This window comes from Schistocerca nitens, chromosome 1, assembly GCF_023898315.1.
Source record: "Schistocerca nitens isolate TAMUIC-IGC-003100 chromosome 1, iqSchNite1.1, whole genome shotgun sequence".
Classification (NCBI taxonomy): domain Eukaryota; kingdom Metazoa; phylum Arthropoda; class Insecta; order Orthoptera; family Acrididae; genus Schistocerca; species Schistocerca nitens.
The window spans coordinates 1,071,476,363-1,071,499,440 of NC_064614.1; the positions used below are offsets into that span (position 1 = coordinate 1,071,476,363).

At 39.4% G+C, this 23,078-nt stretch overlaps 1 protein-coding gene across 2 annotated transcripts in view; it reads right to left on the bottom strand.

Moving 5' to 3' along the window:
- LOC126198256 (zinc finger protein 236-like) overlaps window positions 1-23,078 on the bottom strand; it is a 230,228-nt gene that overhangs the window by 197,378 nt on the left and 9,772 nt on the right. For both annotated transcript variants that reach the window (XM_049934706.1, XM_049934707.1), the window contains exons 4-6: window positions 14,950-15,327; window positions 14,388-14,516; window positions 4,194-4,358 (exon numbers count right to left, since the gene is read on the bottom strand). In XM_049934706.1, coding sequence (XP_049790663.1) covers window positions 4,194-4,358; window positions 14,388-14,516; window positions 14,950-15,327 — 672 coding nt within the window. The remainder of the gene's footprint in view (window positions 1-4,193; window positions 4,359-14,387; window positions 14,517-14,949; window positions 15,328-23,078) is intronic.

The following is a 23,078-nucleotide window of genomic DNA, read 5'->3' on the forward strand; positions in this document are numbered from 1 at the left end:
CGCATATGCCTGATTTCAATGCCTGTTCATTCTTCGCGCATGTGTTCTACATATGTGTTCTGTATGCTGATACCGTTAGTTGAACCGAGCCACCAGCAAGGTTCAATCACCTGAAGGTGTCGGTCAATTGCTCCGAGGAAATATTGTGGAATTCGCACAACGTCATCTGGTGGCAAACATGCGAAGACTAACTACTACATTACCCATTATAATAGTCACATACGAAGCAGAAGTATCTTTGTTCACGTCAATGCAGCAAGCTATATCAATAATAAGAACTTGGATATAGTCCTAATCATCACATAGATGTAGTGTTGAGTATCAGACATACACATTCACAGAAGACTTCTTTCAATTATCAACTATTAGACTAAGTCTTGTCAGATGTAGACAAAACACACACCACTTGAAGATGTCGGACAATTGCTCTGAGGAGTTATTGTGGAATATGCATAACGTCATACGGTGACAAACCCGTGAAGACTATTTACGATATATCTGCTAGGAAAGCTTGAAGATTCACAACTGTCTTTAATGTTTAAAAGGATAATACTAACTAAAACATTACGTTAATAAATAAAACTTGGCAGGTGCGAGTAGGACTTGCGCACCGAGGCTTCCACACAAACCTATGTACTTGACAGTTTATTCCAGCAGGAATTGAGGGTCTACATGATGTTCCCTGTTATTGACATTGATATGGCAAGATATCGGTCCCATGGGCTCCAAGACTTACCAGCATGTTTTAATTACAATTTTAAAGTCAGATAACTAATGAAAAAATATATTATTTTCTGATATTTCTCTTCTACTTGCACACTGAAACCTCCTTTCTTGACATACTTCATGCTTCTATATCAAAGAAGTATCCTATAGATTTTAACAACTTAGTTTGCAAGTACCAAAACATGTGACATCACTGGCTGTGTCTTTTGATTGCACTGACTTAAAAGTTGACTTTTTTTACATCACCAGGGGACCGTAGAAAAATTTAAAATTGAACAGCAACCATTTCCTGAGAAAAAGGGTCTTGAATAGTCAAACAGACAGACATACTGACAACAAAGTGATCCTATACAGGCTCCATTTTTATCGAGTCAGGTACGGAAACCTAATAGACTTCAAACACCTTTTTTCTGTAAAATCTGAGGTCATACATTGACCAATTTGCTTGTGAAGGTGATAATTTCTTGCTGAAGAAAGCTAGAGGTTGCCAGTTGTCATAATAAGGCTCCATTTGCAGTTGATGATTTATATGCTGTAATTGAGATGCTGCCCAATGATGCTTGATTGTGTACAAAATGTTGACAGAAGTTTGTCAAGTCCGGAAATGACATAATTCTCAAACTGTAATGCAATGGGAAAACTGAGTATTGGTTTCCAGTCTATCTTGAGGTGCCAGAATTCCTTGTGCATTGACAAGGTACCCTAAGAATTTTAATTCCATTGCTTCGAAGACACATTTCTGCATGTTAATTACTAAACCATTTTCTTGTATTCTAGTGAATAGTTGCCATAGATGTGCTAGATGCTCTGTCTCACTAGATGACATTAAAATCATGTCTCCAACATAAACATAACAAAACTCCAAATCTTTAGTTAATTCATCCAAGAAGCACTGGAAAGTTTCATCTGCACTGCTCAATCCGAATGCCATTCACAAAAATTTGTATGAAGCCTGAAAGGAGTGCAAACGGCAGTTTTGGGTATATCTTCTGGTGAAATTGTTATATGAGAAAAAACATTGGATGAGGTTGATCATGGAGAAAACAGTCTTACCGTAGCAAAGTCTTTGAGATTTGGCACAAAATCAGGTACTGTTCTGGTGTTTAGCTGATGAATTTTACTGCCGCCAACTTATATTTCATGGAAAGACCACAAAGGTAAGATAAGAGAGATTAGGGCTCATACAGAGGCATTAAGGCAGTCATTTTTCCCTCGTTCTGTTTGGGAGTGGAACAGGGAGAGATGATGCTAGTTGTGGTACGAGGTACCCTCCGCCATGCACCGTATGGTGGATTGCGGAGTATGTATGTAGATGTAGATAGTCACCACATGGACACCACTTGTTATGCTTAGGAACTATGTGAAGTGGAGCAGCCTAGCTACCATTTGAAGGGCAACAGATCTATTGTGCTAACATAAAAGACAATCTTGCTTTGCAGTCTTTAGTTGTTCTGTATACAGACGAGGCCATGCATGAACTGGCAGTCCTGGTATATTGACAATGTAAAGTACCACTGAGCATCTTACCGCTGCTGGAGTAAGTGATGGGTAGGTAATGTCAGAGAAATGATGAAACAGGTCATTGTATGGTGAATCACCTGCAGTCACTTTAATGCCAGGACGATTGGCACAGCAGAGGCTCCCATGACTGTACAACCATGTTGTAGAATCAAGCAGGTGTAAATATTGATGATCTGGGAGGAGATAGTAAAAAGAAATGAAGCCTGCTCCAATAACTGGGTACAGCAACGCGGCAACATTGAACCTTTATGATTCTTGTTGAAGAGTTAAGTTTAGATGTAAGTCGATGTAGTCATAATTATTGGTGGAAGATCTGTTTGCGGTATACAGGTGATTGCTAGCGGTATTTCATTATTGAAGGGGAAGAGAAGTGTACACTAAGGTATCAGCATCTCTGTCAATGAGAAATTGCAACTTATAGAGTGCTCTGTTATAATCAGTTGACAGCCATCCAGTTTGATATCAGTCACCATGGCTACTGACTTCTGGTGATGATTCCCTTGTCACAGGGTGGTCGACACTGCTGAGCATCAGATCCATTTTTTTTGGTGACACCAACAGATATTCTCCATGGTGAGGAATGCTTGTATCTGCTGGAAGAGCATGTATGGAGCACCATATTTGTAGGGCTGAGACTTGCTTAGACAGTTCATCTACTTGTGCTTGAAGTGCTTCCACAGAAGTCTTTATCTGGCGAAGACAGTTGTGAGACCTATCAATGGATACATCTCAACTATTCAGCCAGTAGCTCGAGTAAGAGTGTTGGGATCACCAATACAAACAGAGTATTTTCTGTGCATCCACAGACAGGAATGATAACCAAATATTTCACAGAATATCATTTATTGCGTTGCCAGGCAGCGTATGAAGATGATAAAGTAGCTGAGATGGTGGGCAGCACCGAGTTCTTCAGTATAGAGCAATTTTTCGAGTCATTTTCTGACCGAAACAAGCACATAATGTGCATGCCTGATAGAGTGACATTTTTTTACTGAAACTAGAATATCTTTTACTTCTGTAACCAACTGCTCATTAAGTGCAGCAACCACATTAATAGTGATGTGGGTCAAGACAAATTGGCTCTCAAGTTGGGTGGATCAGAGAACTGTATTATCTGACCAGAAGTGTGGGGGTTTCACTGAAACTGGACTACAGATCACATTTGCTGCTGGTAAGTCAGTGATGTCATGGCAGGCATTGATTACATGACACAGTTGCTCACTAGTGACTCTACATGGTGTGGTTGATGCAAAAACTTGCATAGATGCATTTTATAGTTCCGGTGAATTACAAATTTTTCTGGCATGTGATGTGATTGTTTCAGCACATGATTAGGAAACAAGGGGTCACCAAATGTTGTGTGGCAATGCAGTTTTTTTCAGTACACAAAAGAACAGTTAATTACAATGAGTAGGACTGCTAAGAATGCCTGCATCTATAGTTTGTTTTTAGCTCAGAGGCAGTGTGGAGAACCAGAGTTTACACTGCACACAAGAAACATTTAGCAGATGATTCACTGTTCACATTACGGTGTATTTATTTGTTCCTTTGCTACAGTGTGACAAAAGAAATGTTTCCTGTAACTGATAACCACAAAGTAACTGATAACCACAAGTTATAAATTTATGCACAACAATTAACAGAACACAGACACGTCATCATTTGCACATAGCTGGGAACACAAGTGTACGATTCTGTTTAAAAATGTCATCTTAAGCTAACTTACAAGCAATAAAAGTGTTAGATTGAAACAAAGGAAATATTCAAGGTATGGTAAAATTGACAGAGTACCTTTATGATTACTAAATTATACCACGTACTGTAACATTCCAATAACCTGTAATTTCTTTTTTCCTTTCCATTTGCAATGCTGACATTAACTGTGGGGGGAAAAAAAGGTGGGAAAACAACATGTAATATGTCTACTGGAAATAAGTCTTTCATACCTGCAGTGAAAATTCATCTCCACATTCTGTGCAGAAAAGACTTTCTTCTTTCTCATGCAGCATCACATGAGCCTTTAAACTTGCAATACGGGCAAATGATTTTCCACATTCGGGGCATTTTGGATCATCAACATTGTGGGTTGCCATGTGAAGAATAAGGTTTGACTGCAAAATAATAAATTTTCAGACATGAACCAGCCTCCTGAAATTTTAAGGCTATTATTTGTTATTTCATAGTTAGAACTGTGAACTGTGTTGAGTTACATAAACCAAAATGGAGAACTTATTCTGCTTGACTGAAAAAAATTAATGTAGTAATTTACTATTTTTGGTTTGAGCCTAGAATTGGGGAAAGTGCCAGTCAGATTTCATCCTAAGCTGCTGCTCCCACAACTCCTAAATATTTTTCTATTATTCTGGAATTATAGCTGTGGTGACAGACTGATTTGTGTCATAGCTTATGATTTTTGTTAGCATGGGAGTTGGTACAGTTACTGAAGAAATGTTTTCAGCTGTGTATTAAGAGAGAGAAACTAAGCAAGGTAGTGCTGCAATTACAACAACAGATTTGCATTTGGGAGGACAGTAGTTCAAATCCTTGTCAGTAATCCAGATTTTGGTTTTCCATGGTTTCCCTTAGTGCAAATCCTGGGATGGTTTCTTAGAAAGGAAACAGCTGATATTCTTCCCCATCCTTCCCCTATCTGAGTTTGTGCCGTCTGTAACTACCTCAGTGCCAACAGGACACTAAACCCTTTATACACTACAAAATTTATTTATTTTTACAGAAAATACCTTACTGACTTTTGGGATTACAACAACAATTTTCCAAATGCACTTTGCATGCAACAGTACTTTTAATGACAGTATTTGGCACAGTTTCTCCCACTCATTGCTGCTCTTTCTTTGGATACTTACACTAGACAACTGTTGGCCCAATTGGATCTGTCACATCACTGCTAACTGCCTTGCTTGATAGCAATATTTTGCATGGCGAACAAGACATCAAGTTTTCAAACAACTTATAACAATTCAGCCAGGTAATGGTGGGGTGTACTCCTGCTGAAATACCGGCGATCACTGTAAATATTACTTTGCTGAATTCCGATAAGTTGTTTGAAAATTGTATACGGCAGGAGAAACTCAGGTCTCACAAGTCATCAAGTATAACTACACTTCCTGTGTTATTTACAAATTCTTCTAAATAAATAATATTTTTGTAACTCAGAAATTGGCTTTTTCAATTATTGCTATCACAAAGCATCAGTTTATGTAAAAACACGTCATACTTCCATTTAGTTATGTACATGTTTCAAAAAAAAAAAAAAGAAAAAAGAAAAAAGTGTACTGGTGTACTGCAATGTTTTTGCCTTGAAATAAGAAAGGAGTTGCAGGAAACTGTGGCATCCAGCACCAGCAATACTGCTTCCATCATTTAAGTTTTTGAACATACTGCCATTGAACAACAACCTGCAATAATAGTTCACCACCAGCCATTTGACATTCACTGCTGAATAAAAGTCTTTTCTGGACTTCTCCATGCATTGTAGTCTTCAGTTAGTTTCTGCACTTTTCTTATTTATCCACTTTCAGAAGTTCATTGGCACCCTTTTCTGAGATCTACCAAAGAATTTCCTGGATCCATATACCATCCCATCCCATTGCTGCATATTCTGCCCACTTCTTTTTCAATGGTATTACAGTACATACTACATATTCCAATCCAGAACATTCCCTGATCAGTTTTATTATTTGTTATTGTTGTTGTACCTGAAAAATTTCTGCTTATGGAGTTCATCCACAAAGCCTCTTCCGATCTTCTCTTTTATTCCACAATCTATCATTCAGCATTTCCTCCCATTGTAGTCCTCGTTGATTCTCATCATCTTTCACCTGGTCTCTACATCTTGTTTGTGGTCTTCCAGTTGGTCTTCTTCCAGATCTTGTCCATTCCAGAGCTCTTTTTGGTAGTCTTTCTTTTCCCCATTCCTTTAGTGTGGCCAAATCATTTCCACTTCTTTCTCTCCAGTTTATTTTAGGAGATTGATCTGAAGTGTGTTTTGCATTGTTTCATTTCTTATCCTGTCCATTCTCATCTTCTTGAGACTCCTTGTAGAATGCACATCTCTTAATTACATTCTACTCAGATCTTTTTTTCAAGTTCAATATTCTGAACCATAGGTTAAAAGTGGTAGATAATATGATGTGTATATCATGAGCTTTGCTTTGGCAGGTAATTTTCAATTCCTAATTACACTTGATACACAGTAACAACTTGGACATTTTCTACCGTCTCCAAAATTTCTTTCTTGATGTTTTCTTTCTTTGCTATCTTAATTTTTAGATATTTCACAGCTTTTACTTCCCTAATAATTACCAATACAACTTCATATTTTTATTTTCCCTGCTGATCTCATTACCTCACTTTTTATAGAACAAAAATCTGCTTCAGTTGCTAGTAATATTTTAGTTTATTACATGACTGGTTTTGAAGCATAAAGCTTCATCTTCAGGTGCCAACAAATAATTATGGGAGTGTAGAACCAGTAACCACAGTGTCCATCTGGACAGCATAACACATAAGTGACTAACACAGACGGCCCAGAAGCCAGCTGACTGCGGTAGTGATGTAGGTGCCAAAGGGGTGTGGAACTAAAACAGATACTACAAAAGAATGAGAAATGGGGATGTGACGTCCGAGGTCCACACATTTATGTTTCCGTAATTTTTGGTGGAAACCAGCAGATGAAGCTTTATGCTTCAAAATCAGTCCTACAATAAATTGAGAAATTACTGGCAACTGAAGTGGAGTTTTATTCTATAAACATAATCCTCAGTTGCATATTGTTCAATGGATCAAATATTTTGTATGTCACTTTCTGTTGTCTGCTTCTTTCATATTCTAGTTATTGTTCTACCAAGATTCACTGCTGTCTTCCATATCATCATAATATTTTCATACGCTATGATATCTGCTCTTGAGCCCTTTTATGATGTTGTGCATGACTACATTGAAGTGAACTGGTAAGAAAAGAACACATCTCCTTGTTGAACTTCTCTATCTGTTCTAAGCCATTCTGATTTTTTGACATCTATTAACACACAATTCAGGCATTTGTTAATCTTTTTTTCCTGACTCTTGAGTATTATTCCTTTTGACAACATTCCGACTTTGCCGTATCTCTCCCCTTTTAACACTGTCGTAAGCCTTTTTTTTTTTTTTTTTATATCTGTGAATGCAACTATTATGTCTTTCCCAAATTCCTGTTTCTTTTCTACTACCTGTTTAGCTGTAACATGTTATATACTGTCGATCTTCCAGATCTAAATCCTTGCTGTTATTTTCCTCTTTATATTGGTCCTATCTTGTTTCTGATTTTCTGTAAATTTATATTTTCACAAATATCCATGCAATGGTGCGGTAATGCTATTCCTCTGTAGTTCTCAGAGAGCATCTTGTTGCCCTTCTTATTAATAGATAGAATAACTGAATTCGCCCAAACAGCAGGAATCTTTCCACAGGTCCATATTTATCCTCAGTATTCTATATAGTTGCTGAATCCTGACAAGTCCTGTGTTTTCAATTATTTCCACTGTGACATCATCTATTCCTGTAGCTCTCTCGTTTTTCCATTACTAATACAGTTTTCTCTTATGTCCAACATTTGTATATTTTTTCTATTTCATCAGGTCATTTATACATCTTTTCCTCTCTAATAGTGTTATTTCTTTTGCCTCTCTCTATTTCTCCTACATTGTGCTGAGATCGATAACACCATGGTGGCATGAAGTCCTTTACCACCAGTCTTTGCATCATGTCCTAAATTAAATTCCAAACCTCTCTGCAGTGTCACACAAACTGAGGGCACGCAACACTGTTGATGGTGATCTCCACACATCAGATGGGGACATTAAGCTCGGTGACCCCCTCCCCCCCTCGATGCTCTTTGAGAGCAGTAGACTATGTGCCAGCAATATGTTTTACCCTTTCCCTTCTCTCATCATCTCCTATGTGAACACGACACTGCACTATACACACACACTCATTACAGTCACTTACCCTTAACAGATGCACTTATAACACACAACTCTCATACTTCATGAAGGAAAGATGCACGCAGGTGTGAAATAAGGGAAAACCTTTCCAATTAGGCAGCTGGACCTGTCCTTTGGGCTCTTCCACTCATTCATGCCATATGACTACCTTATTCTGCCCTTTATATAGGTTTTGGAAGTGTTCCTTCCGTACTTGGAAAACTACTATTTCCTCCCACACAGCAAGCAGTGTCAAAGGGAGCAGGATGGGTGTAAGCATTGGGAGGTAAGAGCTGGTTTGGAATGAAAGAGAGAACTAAACTTTTGATTATATTCTGACAGTTGATATACATGAGGGCTCGCCCTGAGGGTAAAGGTGAAGGCTGACTGCCAGAGTAACAACTGGGCCTAAAATAGTGGCACAGGGAATGGGAAAAATGGTATCTCATGTTCATATAGTCACAGGCCAGCCCTGATGAACAGAGGCAGAGGGCACGAGACCGTCCAACCCCATGTAAAAGCTGGACCACAAGAGATCATCTGCCCTGACTGATGTCTGGATTCCAAGAGAGTGTAGCACCTGCTCTCTGTGACACAGGACATTCCGGCGACTACATATGTAACTCGTCTTGCACGCGCCCTATTGGCTAGATGGTGCCGTGGAATTGCGAGTTTCTTCAGCAGACATGCTAGAAAAGTGGCATCATGTAGGACTTAGCAACTTGTACTGGATTTAACCAGCTGTTCTGAAAGGCAGGCTGACTTGCACATAGACACTGATTGAAGCTATACTGGGAGAGCTTTTATAAAGGCTTGGCAGGGGCCTTTGAAATATATATATTTTTTAAACAAAATACCTAAATAATCCTGGAATAGCATGGCAAATCTTGCACAATGGGTTTTCTTTATTTGTTGATGACTTTTTGAAGTATTTTCTTTCTACTTCTTTCCACTACCTAATATGTGACACATCTTTTCAAATCCTTAAAATTAGCTTCTATCTCTCTATGTGCTCTTCTTTTTCTTCGAGTGCTTATGCAATTCTCTCATTTCACCATGAAGTTTCTTTGTGTCTGCTGCCTTGACTAATGCCCATTCAAACCCCTTCCGTTCTTCTTCCACATCCTCCCTCTCTTCTTTGGGAAGCAGTAACCTAATCTTTCCCTGTATATCTCTTGGGCATCTATCTTGCAGTTTCGAGTATTAGATTTTTTTCTGTCTTTCTCCCATATTTACCCTTTCTGGATTTCTTCCATGTCCCTAACAATAGTATGTGGTCACTGTTGAGATTAATGCTTAAGTGGTTAAGCCAGGCATCTTATGACTTCTTAGGTTATCATCATATAGTCTATTACAGATTTCTGTTGTAAATTCCAACTTTATCTGGTTAACTTAAGACTCACACTCTTTTTTATGTCATCTGTAATCAATAATCCATTTATTTCTCACATATATGTGTGTGTGTGGTAATACCTCCCTTTCATTGTTTCTGGGTTTGTCCACATGGCTTCCTATGACTGTTTTGTATCCTTTTCTTTCATTCTCTACTCTAGCACTAAAGTTTCCTATAATCATGGTCTTGTTAATGTTACAGTATCCTCCATTGTAGTGATAAACTCTTACTTTTCATCTGTCTTGCATCCAATTTGAGGAAAATAAACCTGTATTATAACGAGGCTATTTCCTTCCATCATTATATTAACTTTAACTACTCTGTCACATACATTTTCTACATTAAGTACTTTGATTGCCAGTTCTTTAGCCACTATTATTGTGACATTTTTTCTCTTTTGTCTCTTTTTGACCACCACACTTCAAATCCTTTCTTCCAGCACCTCACTGGCATTCCCTTTTTCGCCTACTTCTCATAATCCGATTATCGATATGTTAGTCTCAGTCATTATCTGTGCGATTTACTGAATTCTTACATCAGTTTCTCAGTATATAACATTAATAGCTCCAGTTCTTAAATTTTTCTTCAGAGAGATCTGTATCTCATTGGAACCATATAGGCCAGATCTCCTAAAAGGTTTTGTTATTTTCAGTACTGGTTTTGATCCGAGGGTTGTTTGATAGTCGGAAGCTACCACTGGCTTGCTAGGCCTGTCATGGGTCTTTGTGTTAATATTTTGTTGTGCACTAGATGGTCAGTGCCTGACGTGCATTTCCTCATGCAGTATTGTTTATGATTTTCTTTTATTTTCTCTCACGACTTCTCCCAACTACACCTCACTATTGCTTGCTAGGTAACCCACAGTTTCTGAATGGATTTCACATTAAAAGCCCATGTTTTACTATGCTGTTTAGTCTACCTTCCCAACACACTGCTGACACCCTCTTTCACTTCTCATCACAAGAAAAACAACTCCCACTTTACTAGTGCATGCCAAACACACATAGACTTGCAACGTAAGTCCTGTTGTGTAACTTTTACCCGACTGTCTTTATATAAGTTTTACTTATAAACATTACAGTGGGTTGTTAGACAAAATTATTCATAATTCTACTGTAAGAAACTACTATTATCTTGTTTTAAGATGCTCGATACATGTCTTTATGTTCAGGATCACTGACTGTTCACTTGAAAATGTCTTAGTGGCTGAGGTAAATACCTTTTAGCAACTGGCTTTACTATTAAATAACACTAAACTATTCTAATTTCAGACACTTTGGAAGTTTTTCTTTTTTACAACCCTTATTTGCATTTCCAAAAACACTCCAAGCCACTTTTATTCTCCCATTTATTTCTTCTGCTCTTCATCAAGTTGTTTTTTAATTTCCTCTAGGACTCATAGGAATGATTATTTTGTAATGTGGATTCTCATTACAGAATCACCTTTCAATTCTGAACTCCCCACTATCACAGTGAAATCTAACGGAAGCGGTAGCATTGACATATAAATTTTTCAGTATCACATGGTGAACTGATGCTTTGTTTTTCTATGCCTGTAACAATAGATCTTATTGCAATCAATTAAACAGTGCTTTAGATCATTTTATGTAAGTTTATTGAGTTTTTGTTTAATTAAACTAAGAGCAAACTGATTTTGCTCCTACATGTATACCTTGGTAACTAAGGCAGCTATTCTGAACATTTATACAAAGTATACCCCGCACCTGCTTGTGTTACGAAAAACTGCGCACTTTCTCGAGCACTGACAGACAGTTCATCATGGACTGTCCATAAGTGTAATTTATAGATTAGAAATTTCTGAAGACAGTGGGTCTCCCCGATTTATTTTCTGAACTATACGAACATTTCATGGAACCTTTGAATGACCTTACTGTTTTCTATGTGTTGTCTGTGACATATTTACTAATGAACTGTGATTTCCATACAACATACATTTCTGTTTAGTTTTTCTTTGTGCTTTATAAAATTCGATAGTACATTTCCACTTTCTCTTGAAGAAAGCTCTGAACAGCTTAGTTTAATTCAGCATATTTTCTTGTGTTTCCATTATTGTTTTCTTGAAAGTCTTGCTTTCTCTTTAACAGATATCTAATTCCATTTGAGAGTTTCCATTCCAATGGAACAACTTTCACATATTTTTGAAAGAAGCCTTGTCATTCTGTCAGAGTCTTTTGGTATCTGTAATACTGTTTTAATGTACTTTTTCACAGTAAGTGTGCACCTAAATTGTCTCCCTCTTATGCTTCTCTGCAGTAAATCACATGATCTGATTTTAATTCTACATGTTTTATGTTTTTTGTTGTACTGCTGATAATTCTCAAATATTCCAATCGGTCTTTCATAAAACTTGACTAACCTACCTTTTGAACTTAAGTTCTGCAATCTATTGCACCAAAACAAGGAATAGTAGTAGCAGGTGCTAGTGCTTATTTAGCCAGACTTTGTATTACAGGGTATAGGTAGATTAGTGGTAGGTTATACCCAATGGTTCAAAGTGATTACTTGAATTCCTTTAGTGCACTACTCCCTACATTCTTTCACACATAGGCCAGAAAACCAACATCACAGAAATTCTACTCAACAATGGTGCCTCTAACAATGCTACTCATGGCACACTAGGCTTGCCTAGCCTGAAGGATTTGGCAAGACATATGTTGTACTAAATCTTGGTAGTGGTATGTTGACAGCACTCTTGGTCAGTGCTTCAGACCTTGTTTCTGATGATAGGTTCAACACGGTCAGTTTGTTGGTCACTTGCCCTACAGCTCCAAGTATTAAACCATCATTTACTTTTAGTTAGTGTTATCACATCCAATTCTTGTACTACTGATCCATACAAAAATAAGCTTAGGAATAGACCCTTTGTCACACAATATTATCCTGGTCTTGAATGTGTTAATCAGCTACTTCAACAGGGCTACGACTTCCTAAAATCATGCCTTGAATGAGGTTCATTCTGTCTGACATTCTGCACACCACATCTGGAATAGTTTTCCATCGCCCTTCCAATTCCTGCAATTTCATTGTCAGAGCCTATGCTCCTTCTGCACCCATTTCCCTACCTTAGAGCTCTTTCCCTTTTGAGTGGCCTTGCTGTAAAATTTATCCTGTGCACCCTCCTACTATGACTTGTACCAGCCCTGCAACTGGCGAAACATGCTATCAAAGGGAGAGCCACATGTAGAACAACATGTCGTGCATCAGCTGTTATATAAACATTGTTCGGCCTTTTATGATGGCATGACTACCACCAAGTTATTAGTTACGATGAATAGGCACAGGCATAGGGTGTATATTGGCAACACACAATACATGATGGCCGTGACTTTGGTGCCTGTTTCACCCCACATTCCATATGGATTCTTCCCCCAGATACCAGTTTCTTGGAACTCTTCAGGTGGGAACTGGCATTACAACATCACCTGACCTTAATTTACATTACTTTCTTTGGTGTCAGCATTTCTTCTCAGTAACTATTCCTTTATTCCCTACCATTTACTTTTCTATTTCTGTTATTTTCTTACCTATCTATCCCCCCCCCCCCCTTCCTCCACCCCTTTACCTTTATAACACAGTGCACTTAGCCTTCCACTCTTTTTAACTTGTGTACAATGTTTTGTCATTAATCTGTCTTGCTTATTACCCTATCCTCCACCTTTAAGCTCTCAGGGTTTCAAACCGTGTCTGGTGCAGTCCCCAACAATCAATCTTTCCTTCTCATCCTGTCTACTAAACCTGTCTTTAACTCTTGAGTTCTGAGTGACTTTTCCAAACCCTCTCTATTTCCTAAATATCACCAACCCTTTCCCTTCATCCCTCTTCCTACCCCTTCAATCTTTCTGCCAGAAGGACAAGCCACTGGCTGAGAAAACTTGCAAATTTCAGTACTTTGCATGTGCTTTCTCCTGCTGCCACTTGGAGAGTAGATTTTTTACCTATCCAAATACACTATTATTTGTTGATATATTCACTCATGTGTTAATTAGCTTTTCATGTTTCATAATTCATTTTGCACAATAAATCATAATGACATGGAATGTGCTATTTTACTTTCACATTGCAAATTAATTTTGTTAAATACAGCCACATTGTGAATTCTCTCTCTCTCAATTAACATTTGTTTGTCAGGATCTCATGGTGACTACCTTAGATTAGCACTATTTGAAATTGAGTGTTAGTATACTTTAAACAAATAGTCTGCAGTAGTTGCTTCTGACAACTGGTGTATAATTTTACTCATTCCACATATCTGTAGGTTCTCCTTAATTATGGATTTAGGAAACACAATGTGTAAATAAATGAGATTTGCAGAGAATGACAACAAAGTCTGTTGAATGGGTTGTTCACCATAAAGGAACCCATCATGACAGTTACCTTATTGGCACTGACAGTTTGGGCCAGACACTGGTAAGCCCCCTTAATGTTCACTCTGACTTACTTAAGGACTTCCACCATAATTATTGACAGTCACCCTACACAAATGAAAATTCTCATCACAACATGCACCCCCCCCCTTTTCACACACACACACACACACACACACACACACACACACACACACACACACACACACACTACTGTAGCTCACCTGAGAATCTACAGTAAAGCTGTTATTCATAAGAGCTACCCATGTGAGAAAGATATTAAATGAGTAACTATCAACTCTGCAACTAGACATAAAATGAGTACCAAATGGTAAACTGCAGACTTCCAAATATGATGGACACATTTAACAGCTTACTCACCTCAACATTGAATGATGTTGAACATTTTATACATCTATGAGGTTTATCATCAATATGACACTTTATATGCCTCCGTAGCTGAGCCCATTTGGAGAATTCTTTACCACACGTCTCACAGATAAAAGGACCCTAAAAAGTAAAATAAAAAGTTACTCATATAAGATAGTAAGATAGAATATGACTGCTTGCTGAGAGGTAAAAGGAAATTGTGGAATTAATGGAACACTAAACGATTTAATTGCTTTTCAACTGGAGACGAGACAGTTAACAATAAGCAACAGAAGATTGGATTAAAATAAATAGTCCAAAATTTGAACACTTACTTGAATGACAGGAACATCAAAAATATCTACGAATAATCCCCCGCCCCAAAAAAAGTCACACTAAACTTATTACTGATGTAGGATAAAATTAACTTAAATAATACTTCTGCCACTATTTTAAAAAAGATGAATTTTTCTTTAGATTTTCTCAACAATGAATTTGCACTGGATAAGTCAATTTTTTTTTTTAAATTTAGTAACGCATGCGTATAAAGTATTTTGAACAAATTTGAAATTACCTTCCTCATCGGTGGTTCAACATTTGGTTCCTTTGTCTTCTGGTTTTGTGCTGCTTGCACCAATTTCTGAGGATCAAAGGATTCAGCTGTTCCTGCCCCAGGATCAGAGCTGGGCAGTTCAAATCTTACAGTTTTTTCACTGACTGCACTGTCTGCTATGTCACTTTCTTTTTGTGTTGTTTCAATAGGAAGACACACTGTTTGTGCAGTTTCATGAATATTTTCAAGGGCAATAGAAACTTCATTGTGATGTTCTTCATCACAAGGTATATCCACAGTTTCCTCTGGTACCTCAGCTGCTTCAATGACTATCTCAGCATCATTATCTGGGACTCCACCAAGAATTACTTGACTAGAAGTATCTGCTATAAGAGCAATCTGAAAATGGAAGTCCAAAGTTACACTGCAAGAAAGGAAAGTAAGTAGATGCAGAGCTGGACATATGCAACTGATTAACCGTTTAACAGTAGACATAAGAGATTCCACTAATTAATGCTCTTAAGTATGTTTTCACATTTCTGAAGCTGAAACCACTGTTTTTATAGTTATGGAAAGTATAGTTTTGACAGAATGAAAATAATTTAGGGGTAAAAGAAACCACTTATTGATACTAGAAGTGTTGATCATCAGCAGGCACACACAAATGACTGAATATTTTGCTAGCTTTCAGACAAATCCTTTGCCAACCTAGGATGAGCTCTCTCTCTCTCTCTCTCTCTCTCTCTCTCTCTCTCTCTTACCACACACACACACACACACACACACACACACACACACACACACACACAGAGAGAGTTACAATGTGCCGGCAGAACACACAGTGTTGGGACTGCAGTTTGGCAGGTGGACTGGGGTGAGAAGTTGTGTAGGATGGGGTGGCTAGAGGGATAGATGGAGGAGGAAGTGGGGGGAGGGTTTGGGAAGGGGTAGCTAGTCGCTAAGAGGGTGCGGTGTGCAGGATAGGAATGTCAGAGAGACAGGCAGTGAGTGCATGGGCAGCAGAGTCAGCGAGTTCAAATGGCACAACTTGACGTGGCGGCATGGTTTAGGAGGGGTGACAGGATAAAGGAGGGGAAAACTGTTGGGTAGGGGTGCGGGTGCAGTGGGTTAGCAGAGACTGAGGCCAGGAGGATTACAGAAATGGAGGAGGCATTCCAAGGGGTAACTTCCATCTATGTAGCTTAGAAAAGCCAATGCTGGGGGAAAAGCCCACGTGGCACAAGTTCGAATGCAGCCATTGAACTCGTACATGATGTGCTCAGCAGAACGTTCCACCAATTGATGGCCTACTCTGCTTTTGGTCAGTTTGGTTGTGGTCACTTATTCTGGTGGACAACTAGCTGGTGGTCATGCCTACAAAAAATGCTATGCATAGATTACTACAGAATTGGCATATAATATTGCTGCTTACGCAGGTTGCCCTGCCTCGGATGGGTAGGATAAGCCTGTGACAGGACTAGCGTAAAATATACTGTGTGGGTGAATTGGCCAGGTCTTGTACCTGGATCTTCTACAGGGATATGACTCCTGTTGGAAATGGTTGGCATAGGGAGATGCAGAGGGATGGACCAGGATATTGCGTTGGTTGGATGGGTGGGTGAGTGGCACAATAATATTTTTAGAGGCGTAAGAAGGATCACGAGTAGGATGCCCTCATTTCCAGGCATGATGATAGATAATCGCAGACCTGATAAAGGAAACAATTAGTTGCTTCAGTCCAGGATGTTACTGGACAAGGAGGTACTCCTTTGCATTATATGGTGGCAGGGTTAATGAAATGTGAGGGTATGGTGTGGGAAATTTGTGGACTAGGGTTGGGGAATAGTGATTGCCATGAAGGCTACTGTTAGAACTTCAGCATGCTGGGCAAGGAAATTCTCCTCACAGCAGGAACAACATCCACATGTGGCCAGGCTGAATGGGAGCAATTTTTTGGTATGGAAGAGGTGACAGCTCTCAAAATGCAGGTACTATTAGATATTAGTGGGTTCGACTTTCTTTTTGGGTGGTGACTAAAACACCAGTGTCCTGTACGCAGCCAGGCTAAAATGACCACCTCGCAATGTGAGGGCCAAGAGGAGGTCAACCATGCTATTGGGAGAGGTTTAATGTCCCAGAGTTTGTTCCCCTGGAGAGAAGACCACTGTGCACTCCAAAGTGATACTACGCGCCAACATACGTCAACACGGAGATTATCTTAGGGAAGAGAATGACTAGCAGGCTGGGGGAGAATGGCTGTAGCCTTTGCAGCAACATTAGCAGCCTCGTTCCTCAACATGCCAACATGAACAGGAACCCACAGGAACACCAAGTTGCCCCCCCCCCTCCCCCTCAAAGTAATTGAATGGAGGCATTCTCGGATCCATCGTACTAAAGGGTGGACTGAGTACAGAGCACGCAGGTTCTGAAGAGCACTGAGAGAACATTAGGAGATGACGCAATTTGGAGGTCTGTGTTGCCGCATGTACATGGTGGGCTGATAGACGGCGTAGAGCTACACAGTAAAAATCAAGCACTGGTCAAGAAGTTGATACTGAAAAGGATCACCGCCAAGTACAAAGGCACACCTGGCACCATGGTTGGTCTTGGAACTGTTGGTGTAGATGAAGACACTGTCCCCAAGCTGTGTGCAAAGTGCGAGAAACTCTAAGATACACCAGGCCAGGAGCAGTGTCCTTAGGAAGCAAACAGAATCCGAAATTAACACATGCCTTGGCACAAAGACAGGGTGGTGAAGAGCTTGCACCCATGGGGAATGTGGCAGGGAGCTTAAAGCAAAGTTGTTGAAGCAGCATGAAAGCAAACTCCTGGAAGCAACAGAGAAGACGGGTGCAGCCCATACTGGCGGTCGAGGGAATCATCAAAAAAGGGAGCACAGGACGGGCCACTGGGCATAGAAGACAGACAGCTCTTGTAACAACTGAGGAGAATATCCTACAGGTATGCCTCAGCATAAAGACTCTCAACAGGGCTGGTATAGAAGGCACCAGTGGCGAACTGTACCCCTCAATGTTGGTGTTAAGAAGACATAAGATTGATGGATGTGCAGCTGAATATACAATCCAGTTTCGAACGGACAAGGGACAAGAATTTAATTGTGTCAGTGAATGGAAGAATGAATGGGCCGAGACATAGGGACAGGGAAAGAAACTCCTAGCACATGTCAGTGAAAAACCGAAAGCGTTTGATGCTCCATGAGTAAACATGATCGAACATCGCTGAAGGTGCTGCTCAAGTAGACAGGTTCATTGAAAGCTGCAATAGATTGCAAAGTCATCAACGAAAAGAGAGCCTTACACCTCGCCTGGGCTCGTTGATGACTGGAAACATGTTGCCTGGTTGGACGAATCTCGTTTCAAATTGTATCAAGTGGATGGACATGTACAGGTATGGAGACAATCTCATATACCCATGGACACTGCATGACAGCAGTGGACTGTTCAAGCTGGTGGAGGCTCTGTAATAGTGTGGGGCACGTGCAGTTTGAGTGATATGGGACCCCTGATTCATCTAGATACAGGTGACACGTATGGAAGCATCCTGTCTAATCACCTGCATCCATTTATGCCCATTGTGCATTCCGACAGACTTGGGCAATTCCAGGAGGGCAATGTGACACTCCACACATCCAGAACTACTACAGAAGTACTCCAAAGGCACTCTTGAGTTTAAACACTTCCGCTGGCCACCAAACTCCCAAAACTTGTACATCATTGAGTATACCTGGGATGCCTTGCAAAGTTCTGCTCAGAAGAGATTGCTACCCCCTCGTACTCTTCGGGAGTTATGGACAGCCCTGCAGGATTCATAGCATCAGTTCCCTCCGGCACTACTTCCAACATTAGTCAAGTCCATACCACATCACATTGTGGCACTTCTGTGAGCTCGTGGGGCCCTGCACAATATTAAGCAGGTGTACCAGTTTCTTTGGTTCTTCAGTGTATTATGATGATCTCCCTATGTAGGTCACCGGCAACAAAATATTTTTGCAGTCTCTCAAAAAAACTGGTGAATGAAATTTTGTCAAGATTCTGCTACACCGACAAACACCTCTGTTTTAATAATGTCCACCCCACATCCTGTACCATGTCAGTGACACCCTCTCCCCTATTTCGCGATAATACAAAACGTGTTGTTCTTCTTCTGTTAATCCTATCTGGTAAGGATTCCAGACAGCAAAGCAGTACTCCAGAATAGGATGGACAAGTATAGTGTAGGCTGTCTCTCTTTTAGTAGATTTGTTGCATTTTCTGAGTGTTCTACCAACAAAACACTGTCTTTGGTTTGCCTTACTCCACAACGTTTTCTATGTGTTCTTTCAACTTTGAGTTGTTTGTAATTGTAATTCCTAGGTATTTAGTTGAATTTACAGCCTGTAGGTCTGACTAATTTATCGTGTAGCCAAAGTTTTAGGGATTCCTTTAAGCACCCATGTAGATGGCCTCACGTTTTTCATTATTTAGGGTCAACTGCCAATTTTTGCAACAAACATCTTTTCTAAATGGTTTTGCAATTTGTTTTGATCGTCGATGACTTTACTAGACGGCAAATGACAGCAACATTTGGAAACAACTTGAGACAGCTGCTCAGATTGTCTCCTAAATCCTTTAATAATACCAGAGAAGGAAAGTTGCTACGCACCATATAGTGGAGATGCTAAGTCATGAAAGGCACAGCAAAAAGATTCACACAATTATAGCTTTTGGCCAATAAGGTAATTTATATTGACATTAATGATAGGGGCCTGTAATTTGGTGGATTACTCCAACTACCTTTTTGAATATTGGCGTGACCTCGCAACTTGCCAGTCTTTGGGTACGGATCTTTCATTGAGCGATTGGTTGTGTGCGATTGTTGAGCATGAAGCTATTGTGTCAACATACTCAGAAAGGAACCTAATTGGTATACAGTCTGCAACAGAAGACTTGCTTTTATTAAGTGATTTAAGTTGCTTCGTTACTCTGAGGACATTTACTTAAGTTGCTCATGTTGGCAGCTGCTCTCGATTTGAGTTCTGGAATATTTACTTCATCTTCTTTGACGAAGGCATTTCAGAAGGCTACGTTAAGTAGAAGGCAAAGATAGATTGATACTTCCTGTATAAAGGAGATGTTAAGTTGCAGACAGGCACAATTGAAACACACTTAAACTTTTTAGCTTTGCCAGTGCTGGTCCAAAGCCTGGATTAAAAAGGATGGAAAATAGACGCAATGAGTGTAAAAAATATTCAAACAGTTCAGATGAAATAGTTTCATGGAAAACTAGCAGACTGAGCATTTCAGGTACTACAATATCTATTCTGTACATGACAAACACGCAGGATTTATTCTGCCAGTTAATAAAGACCATACATATTCTTCACTTTATAATGTGATGAAATTATTCCAAAACAACACAACCAATTGTATTTGAATACCACGACTTTTCTGACTGTGAAACTTGCCTAAGGGCATAAAGATTAAAATACATACTGAGTACTGTAAAAAGTAATCAAATAATTACATTTCCTCATTTTGGAGTATCTCTCCAAATGAAGAAGAACACTGGAAACAAATTGACTTTGTGTTTCAGTTGATGCTATCTCTCTTTTGTACATGATTTTAATACATACCATAATTAGTGCCAGTAAAACAGAAACTGTATATTTTAAGCTGCTTATGATTTGTTAAAATTATTACCATGTAACATAGACAATTATGTTTAGGTTGCATGAGTTTTAGTCATGAAAGTTGCCTACGGATACCAAAATGGACTAAAAGTACATACAACATATTGTAAAAAGTATGTCAGATGCTTATAGATTCAGAGCTTGAAGTGCTTTCCAGATGAAGTAGTATGCTGGAAAGAGATGGATCTGATTCTTCGTATGAATATTTAAAGTAGTAAATGAGTGTTGCTATTTGGGGAGCAAAATAACTGATGGTGGTTGAAGTAGAGATGATATAAAATGTAGACCGGCTGTGGCAAGGAAAGCATTTCTGAAGAAGAGAAATTTGGTAACATCCAGTATAGATTTAAGTGTCACGAAGTCTTTTCTGGAAGTAATTGTATGGAGTGTAGCCATGAATGGAAGTGAAACATTGATGATACACGGTATAGAAAGAAGAGAAATGTGCTACAGAAGAATGTTAAGTATTAGATGGGTAGATCATGTAACTAATGAGGAGGCACTTAATAGGACAGGGGAGAAGAGGAATTTGTGGCACAACTTCACTAGGAGAAAGGATCAGTTGGTAGGATACGTTCTGAGGCATCAAGGGATCACCAATTTAGTGTTGGAGTGAAGCATGGAGGGTAAAAACGGTAGAGGGCGACCAAGAGATGAATACACTAAGGAAATTCAGAAGAATGAAGTTTGCTGTAGTTATTCGGAGATGAAGAGGCTTGCACAAGATAGAGTAGCATGGAGAGCTGCACCAAACCAGTCTCCGGACTGAAGGCCACAAAAAACAACAACAATGAATACCTACTCGCTCCATGAAGCAAACACACCACATACATAGCTTTAGTTAGTAAATAATTATGCAGACTCATTGCATTAAAATGTCATTTAATTATTTTGACATAAAGGAAAGATTTTGTATTTGAAAACATTGATTTCTGGCACTGAAGTCTGCCTGAGAATAATTAAATTTATTTATGTAATCAAAAAGTGTCCATGCTAGTGGTCTTATGGTAGCGTTCTTGTTCCTGAGCACGAGGTCCCGGGTTCGATTCCCGGAGGTCACAGATATTCACCCGCCTCAAGGTAACTGAGTGTGTTGTGTCATCTTCATCATCACTCATCCCCATTATGGTCACCGGAAGGCAACGGCAAACCACTGCCATTAGGACCTTGCTAGAACGGCGGTGCGGGTCTCCTGCATCATTCCCCTATGCTCTGTCAAGAAGCATGGGACTTCATCATTATCAATCAAAATGTATTCAGTTACATCAAGAGTGTCTTCTGGCAAACACTTCATTTCCTTTTGAATTGTACATAAATGACTTGTTATGATAGCAAGCACCTTGAGTACAAATGAATGGGAGAGAGTGGCTGTAGGCATTTTACAAAGTGTACCTTGCAAGCTATGTTCGAAATATTCAGCACAGGTCCAGAAAGCCAGAGCAGGTAATTGAGTAGGCAGGAAGCAGTTCCATAGGAAGGGTCCAGATGCAGGTAGTCAGCTTTGGTGGTAATGACACAGTACTCGGCATCGCATGTGGTCAGTGTTTCTATATAAGTGACAAGCTTAACCTCTTTGTTGTAGGGTCAGTATTGCCTCGCATGCTCCTACATTACCCCATAACCCCAGTTAAATTTCCTGAGCTCAGCTCCTACCAGTTTTTCCGTCCTTCCGTAAATAATTCATAGCAGTATATTGCAAGCAATATTTATTAAAACGATTGTTTGGTAATATTTACATCTGTCAGCATCAGCCTTCTTTGGCTCTGGATTTATCACATTCTTCCTGAAGTATGAATATTTTGCCTGTCTCTTGTCTCTAGCCCATCACATGGAATAGTTTTGTCATCGCTCTCTCTCCCAGGAATCTCTGTAATTCTAAGTGAATGCCTGCTACTCCAGACATCTTGCTTTGATTTCAGTCTTTCAGTGCCCTGGCCAATTCTTCTTGCAGAATTATATTTCCCAACTAATCGTCACCTACTTCTCCACTTTCCATAGTGCTGCCTTCTAGTCAATTACCCATGTGTCGTTCTTCCGTACATTCCTTACACCTTTTCCTTCTTGGCTGACTTGCTATCCTAACTCTTGGTATTCATGCTCTGCTTCTCCTTTTTCCTAAGGTTTTTCTAATCCTCCAATAGCCAGCATCTATGCTTCAGTCAGGCATCCTTCGACATCCTTGCACTTGTCTTCTAGCCATTCCTGCTTGACCATTTAATACTTTCTGTCAATCTCATTCTTAGCCGTTTGTATTCCCTTTCGTCTACTTCATTTATATGTTTTCACCTTTTGTCAGACATCTGCTGTGCTGTGTTACTCAATGATTTCTACTAGGTCTTATCTTATTAGCTATTTATCCTCTGCTGCCTCCAATGTATAATCTCTCAAGGCTATCCATTCATCTCCAACTGTATTCCTCTCTCCTGTTTCTGACAACTGTTGCCTAATGGTTCCTCTGAAA